This window comes from Pinus tabuliformis, chromosome 7 (assembly GCF_031772625.1).
Source record: "Pinus tabuliformis cultivar Carrire ecotype Pingquan chromosome 7, CPIR1, whole genome shotgun sequence".
Lineage (NCBI taxonomy): Eukaryota > Viridiplantae > Streptophyta > Pinopsida > Pinales > Pinaceae > Pinus > Pinus tabuliformis.
The window spans coordinates 1,210,155,750-1,210,162,448 of NC_142293.1; the positions used below are offsets into that span (position 1 = coordinate 1,210,155,750).

The 6,699-nt window shown below is 39.1% G+C and overlaps 1 protein-coding gene across 1 annotated transcript; it reads left to right on the top strand.

Moving 5' to 3' along the window:
- The first annotated feature begins 878 nt into the window (after positions 1-878).
- Positions 879-1,877, top strand: LOC149251759 (uncharacterized). Its single transcript, XM_089453980.1, has one exon. It carries the CDS (start codon positions 879-881, stop codon positions 1,875-1,877), a length of 999 nt encoding a protein of 332 aa, XP_089310106.1.
- The last annotated feature ends 4,822 nt before the right edge of the window (positions 1,878-6,699 follow it).

Below are 6,699 nucleotides of genomic sequence, written 5' to 3' on the forward strand. Positions count from 1 at the left end.
TGCCCAAAAGGAAATGCAGGGTGGCGTTCTTCACAGGGACGTTACGAGACAAATCACATGTACAAGAAGGAGACCAGGTTTGATTGTTACTTCTCTCGTCAAGGACAAGCTACGACTACGTGTCGCCAACCCACATGTCCAGGTAACTCTATTCACTCGAACCTGTTTTACTCTGAGCCGTCACCCCATTTTGCAAATAATGCATCTTTCCCTATTCATGTTCACACCTCCCCCTCGACGTCGAAACACTCCAACTCACATATTTCTACTAACTCACCCCGACTGGAACAATATCAAATTCTAACCACCCCTGCACCGCCTCCGATTTCGGTACTGTCTCAGGGTCCTCCAGTTGACATTCTCTCCACTTCTTATGCCACGTATACACAGGGACGTAAACTTCCCTCACGAACTACCCAACCTACTCCATCTCCAACTAGGCCAACCTCACCGATTTCTCTGGTTTCCTCTCCTAATAACTCCGTTGACAGTGACCTGGATTTCTTACTGCAAAGAAAGACACTCGACCTGCACTCACTCACTATTCATAAACCGCATGGTTCTATGTCCCCAGTCATTAGCCCATCCTCTGCTGGGAATATAACTGTAAGAAGAACACAAAACAGAGGTAGCAGGCACTTTAGGGGACGCCCTCGACAAACTAATACAACTCTGACAAATTCTTCGTCCCTCATTGATATTCCTATTTCATCTCCTATCTCTCCCTGGGCCCTTAGAGCATGCATGCCCTCTACTAGACCTAAATGAATTCTATCATTTCCTTGAATATTAGGGGTTTGGGGGCCCTTCCAAAATTCCTCACCCTCAAAGAGCTCTTTCTCTCTTCTTGTTCTAATATTATTCTCATTCAAGAATCAATGCACTCGGCTTCTCAGACTATTGAGTATTTTCGGAGGATGCTTCTGACATGGTATATTGTGGCTAGTGATGCTACTGGAAGGTCTGGGGGTTTAGCAGCCCTTTGGGATCCCCGATGGGAAAAAATGAAGGCCTTTTCTTGCTCTTTGGGCATATCGTTGGCTGGAAGTATCAGAGGCATTCCGGGGAAGACACACATCCTTAATGTATATGCCCCCTACAGGGATAGGGAGAGTTTCTGGGACAACATGGAAGCATCTGGAATTTTGCATTCATCTTCTCTTATTTTGGCAGGAGATCTCAACTGTACTACTGGGATTGATGAGTTGTGGGGTCAATCCAGAATGGTGGACAAGATGGCACAAAAACTCAGAGATATTATATTTGAACACAATCTAGTAGACATCTGCCCAACCAAGAATGCACCTACCTGGGACAATGGAAGAAGTGGAATTAATTATATAGCGAAGAGACTTGATCGATTTCTAATACATGATCATATGTTGGAAAAGATGGGAGATGTGAGATCTTGTATTATCAATAACTACATATCAGACCATCGGCCAATCACTCTCCTTTGGCGCAGTGCTGATATAAGACTTGGTCTGCCTTTTAATTTTAATAGGGTTTGGCTGGAAGACCTAGGTTTCGATTCCCTTGTCCGTGTACACTGGTCTGAAGAAAAGGATGAAATGATTGGCCTTTCCTCCATGGAAAGGATTCTATACAGGCTTCAAAACCTAAAAGCAGTGGTTAAAAGATGGGAGCGGAAGAAGAAGGTGAGCCTGAAACAAGAGCTGACAGAAATAGAAAAGGCCCTTAAGCCACTACATAATCTTATGGCCACACACTCCCCGTCTGCAAAAGTAAGGGAACAAATCCATGCTCTCGAAATGAAAAAGAAGAAGATACTTCAGGTTAAGGAGATCACATGGAATTTAAAGAGCAGAGCTACTTGGATCCAGGAAGAGGACAAAAACACAAAGTTTTTCCACTAAACACCATATGGGAGATAGCCGATGGTGCTAGAAACTGCTACAGCAAGCAATCAAAAATCTATGGCCTTGCAACCACACATTTTGAACAAGCCTACAGAGGAATGGATTTGGAGGGCGCGGAATCACAGGTCTGGGCGGTAAGTGAATACCCATCAATGTTTGATGAGGAGGAGAATCTGGAGCTGTATAAACCTGTCACGGTGGAGGAAATGACCTAGGTCATAAAATCAATGAAGGGAGACAAAAGCCCGGGCCCAGACGGCTGGACAGTTGAATTCTTTGTCCACTTCCTTGACATCTTTTAGGAGGACCTTCTAAAAATGGTAGAAGAATCTAGAATTACGGGAGCTATACATCATCATATAAATTCTACCTACATTACACTTATACCGAAGAAGACAAGGGCAGCGACTTTTGATAGTTATCATCCAATTTCTCTTTGCAATCTTATTTATAAGATTATATCCAAGATAATCGCCACCAAGATTAAGGCTTCGTTATCAAAATTCATTTCCCCAGAACAATATGGTTTTCTAAACAACAGACAAATACATGATGTCGTGGCAGTTGCTCAAGAATGCATGCACACTATCAAGACAAAAAAGATGAATGCAGTAGTTATGAAGGTGGACCTCAAAAAGACATACGACTGCTTATACTAGGGATATCTGAGAATGGTTCTTCATAAAATCAGAATAAGAACAAATGTCGCTGAATGGATAATGGGATGCGTCACAACAGTCAGGTATGTTGTGGTAATTAACGGGTATCCATCTCGGTTCTTTGGAGCTGGCAGGGGACTTAGACAAGGATGCTCTCTGTCTCCCCTCTTGTTCATTTTGGCCATGGATGGCCTAAGCTTACACATCAAAAAAGAAGTGACTACAAGTCAGTTTGAAGCGTTAAAAATTAGCTGTCAAATTTCTATCTCACACAGCTTCTTTGTAGATGATATTCTGTTGATGGGAATGGTCAACAGATTCAAATGGCTCGCTCTTTCCCAAATTTTCAAGAATTTCGGAAGAGCCACTGGCCTCATTTTGAATGAGCTCAAATCAACCATTCTATATGGTTCTTGTAACCTGGATGATATCATATATATTCAGAGGAATTTCAGGGTGAAAGCGGACCATTTGGACATGGGAATGAAATATTTGGGATATCACCTAAAGCCAGGGAAATACAAAAATATAGATTGGATGTGGCTTGTGGATAGATTCCATATGAGAATAAAGGGTTGGGAACATCGATGCTTATCACTGGGAGGCCGTATCACCCTCACTCAATCAGTGCTCACGCAATTGGGGGTCTATTGGGCTCACCTTTTCCGAATTCTGCAGCTATTTTAAATTCTCTCAACCATATAATGGCACAATTCATTTGGTTGGGGGCAAGGAAAAGCTTCAAATATCATCTGGTCAAACTGGAAAAGATCGCCAGACCAAAAAAACTTGGAGGATGGGGTATTATAAATGTCAGACGTTTTGGTTGGGCGTTGTTGCTAAAATCGTTCGTTGTGGAAGGGAATTGTCAATAAAGGCATATCGGGTAAGTTGATTCACTTCAAATACCTTAAGAATAAGGACTTCACTTGCTGGATGAGAGAGGGATCAATTGGAAAAAAAAATGGATCAAACATTTGGTGCAGTTTCAACAAGGTGAAAGGGATTTTTTTACAGAACATCTCATGGTTGTTTGGCACAGGAAACAGGATTATATTGGGCAAAGATCGTATGTTAGGTACCAACTTGGATCCGCTTGGTTCAAAAAAGTTAATAAATTGCCTAAATAGAAAATGCATCTTTGTTTGTAACCAGGTTCTCCGAGAACGGATTAGCAACATTCTAATCTGGATGGAACCCAACCAACTGAATCTCACAGGGAAATTTGAACAGGAATGGATCCAAATCATAAAATCGTTGAAGGGCACCGAAGTTTGTTATGACAGCAAGGGAGACCAGATTACTTGGATGGGAAAAAAGAAGAAATCCAGAGAGATAGAAGTAGTGGACTGCTATTTCAATATCTGCATGAAGGAACTACAGATCTCTGACAGGTGCTGGTTCTATAAGTTCTAGCATACACACCTCCCTATAAAGATAATCATTTTCCTGTGGCTGACATGGCAGAATAAGAACCTTACATGGGAGAATTTACAAAAGAGGAACCAACATGGACCCGGGATATGCTACCTATGTAGGAAGGAAGGAGAGGATAACAGACATTTATTTCTACATTTCCCAAGTTCTGTTAGTATTTGGAAGCACTTCACTACTAACATGAAGGTACCATATATTCAATTTAATTCCATAGACGATTGCTTAAAATGGTGGAGTACTCAATGCACCAATTGGAGGGTGCTCTCACTTGCTGTCTTCTGGGAAATTTGGAAATGGCGCAATCAACTTATCTTTGGAACAAAAAAGTGGAGAGAAGATATGATTTGTGATTACATAGAAGGATGGATCAATTTTGTTCAGGGGAATGGAACCTTGCAAAAGAACAAGGAAGACAAGGGGATGGCTCCAGGTATCACATACCCAGTAGGGTTTTTGATGGGGATTCACAAGGAGGGAGATGCGGATGTAGAGTATGGATAAAGTTTTCTGAAGTTCAAGAATTCTGGATACGTTGGTATTCGGGAGAGGGATCGAGTATGAAAGCAGAAGCTATTGCCTTATGGGGATTAATATGGTTTACTAAATTCATGGATATCCCACAAATACAAATCTATGGTGATTCCAAATGTATTATAGACCATATTTTGGGAAGGAATAATATACAACAGAATACCCTCCAAGGCTGGTTAAGTCGAATACAAAGGCTATGGACCACACTCCAACATTCTACCATACAACACATCAGCGAAGTCTACAACAAAAATGCAGATGGGATGTCAAAAAAGGGGCTACTGGATACACAAGATGGAATGCATATTCAGATAAAAATGGTGACAAGGACGATAGAAGCAGGAAGCATCATCATGCCTGGATAATGCACTTCACACTTTGTCTACTGAGCTATGGAATAGCACAGATAAGTATTTTATAACAACTTTTGATCTACTTTTTGTATATGTTTTGTATATGGTCGATGTATCAAAAAGACATATGGATGACTACTGTATATGGAGACAATTCTAGAAAAAGGATTGGAATTTAGCATTTCTATTTCATTCTATGACAAGTCATTAATAGTGGCATATAATAAGTTTCCCAATTAGTCAGAGATTGGCTGATCAATCAAGCATATGGTGCTATTATGTAATTGTATATATGTATTATTTTGTATAATACAAAATAGGCAGTTTTTTCCTGCTGAAAAAAGTTTAAAGGGTACTGCGTGAGAAGCACCAATTGCAAAATGTTTGCTGAATAGAGGAGAGGAATTTCCAAAGGGAATCTACGATTTCCATGTGGCCAACAAAAAATGCTACTGCTACGAGCCCTGCGCTTGATCCCTAATGGTTGTCACTGCAATAATAATAATAATAATAATAATAATAATAGTTACAACCACTACTATCAAATCTGCTATTAATAATAATAGTTACAACCACTACTATCATATCTGTTATTCTTGCTGCTCTATTCTTCTCTGATGTGTGGACTTCATTATTATAATATATTACATAAGTGTCATGGTGTTGTTGTTGGTATTGTTCAGTTTGTATTTTCAAGTAATTTGAGAATAAATATTCCATGTTTTGATTGTTGCGCGCCATTAATGGGTGATCTAAAACAATATCTTATCTTTAGTTTGGAAACAATGAATGTTTATTGATAAAAATATCAAATACAAACTAAAATCATCTGGCAGCCATTTCACCTATCAGGTGCAAATCTCCAGAGCCATTATAAATAAGGGCATGGTCATATTGCCCAATTTTATTTGAAACACAATAACTCAATGTAGAATTATTAGAAACATAGTAATACAATAATCCTTCCTGCTATTGTAAATGATACAAAAAATCCTTCTTCCAATAATCCTTCCTTTTTATCAATATTACAACAGTGAGATGCACAGGAATTAAACTACCTTAAAAGCCACGAAATGGAAATAAACTAGGCAGTTGCTATTACCATCATGTCTATATAATGCAAAAAAGAAAAGTTTAGGCCAAATGCCTTTGCGACTTCAAATTTTAGGCCAAATGCCATTGCGACTTCATAAACTAGGTTGTTTCTATTACTATTATGTGTGTACAATGCAAAGAAGCAAAGTCTAGGCCAAATTCCATTACCATTATGCACATCCAATGCAAGTTGTAGATGCTGAGCAATAGTAAGGAGACTATTTTCCATCCTTGGTAGTTGCCTTGGCTTTGTGCTGAGGGCAAGGATTGGCTTCTTACAACATATCTTCATAATCTTCACTGATGGTCTATTTATGGATAGGGCATTTGTGCATAGGAGTCTTTTCAAAATCATGATGGTTTCTTTTTTGAAGCAACCCATGATCTTGGGATCCATTGTGGCTTATGAGCTTTAAGATCACCACTCCAAAATTGTAGATGTCACATTTGTCATTTATTTTCAATTTGTAGGTATACCTTATGTATAACTTTATTTCAACATCAAAAGAAAATCAAGATTAATATAATATTGGCTTCCTATCCAATTTACAACTTTAGCTCTAGACAATCACTTCAAATAGAAACATGAGTAATTTGAATCCATTGATAAGATAATCACATAATTAAAAACAAGGTGCCCAACCCAAATAAGTAAGTATGAAGTGTATCAAAAGAACATGACATTCATGGAAGCCATAACATCAATACCAAATTCAAGATGAAGCAACTAGTGCAAAGTTCAAT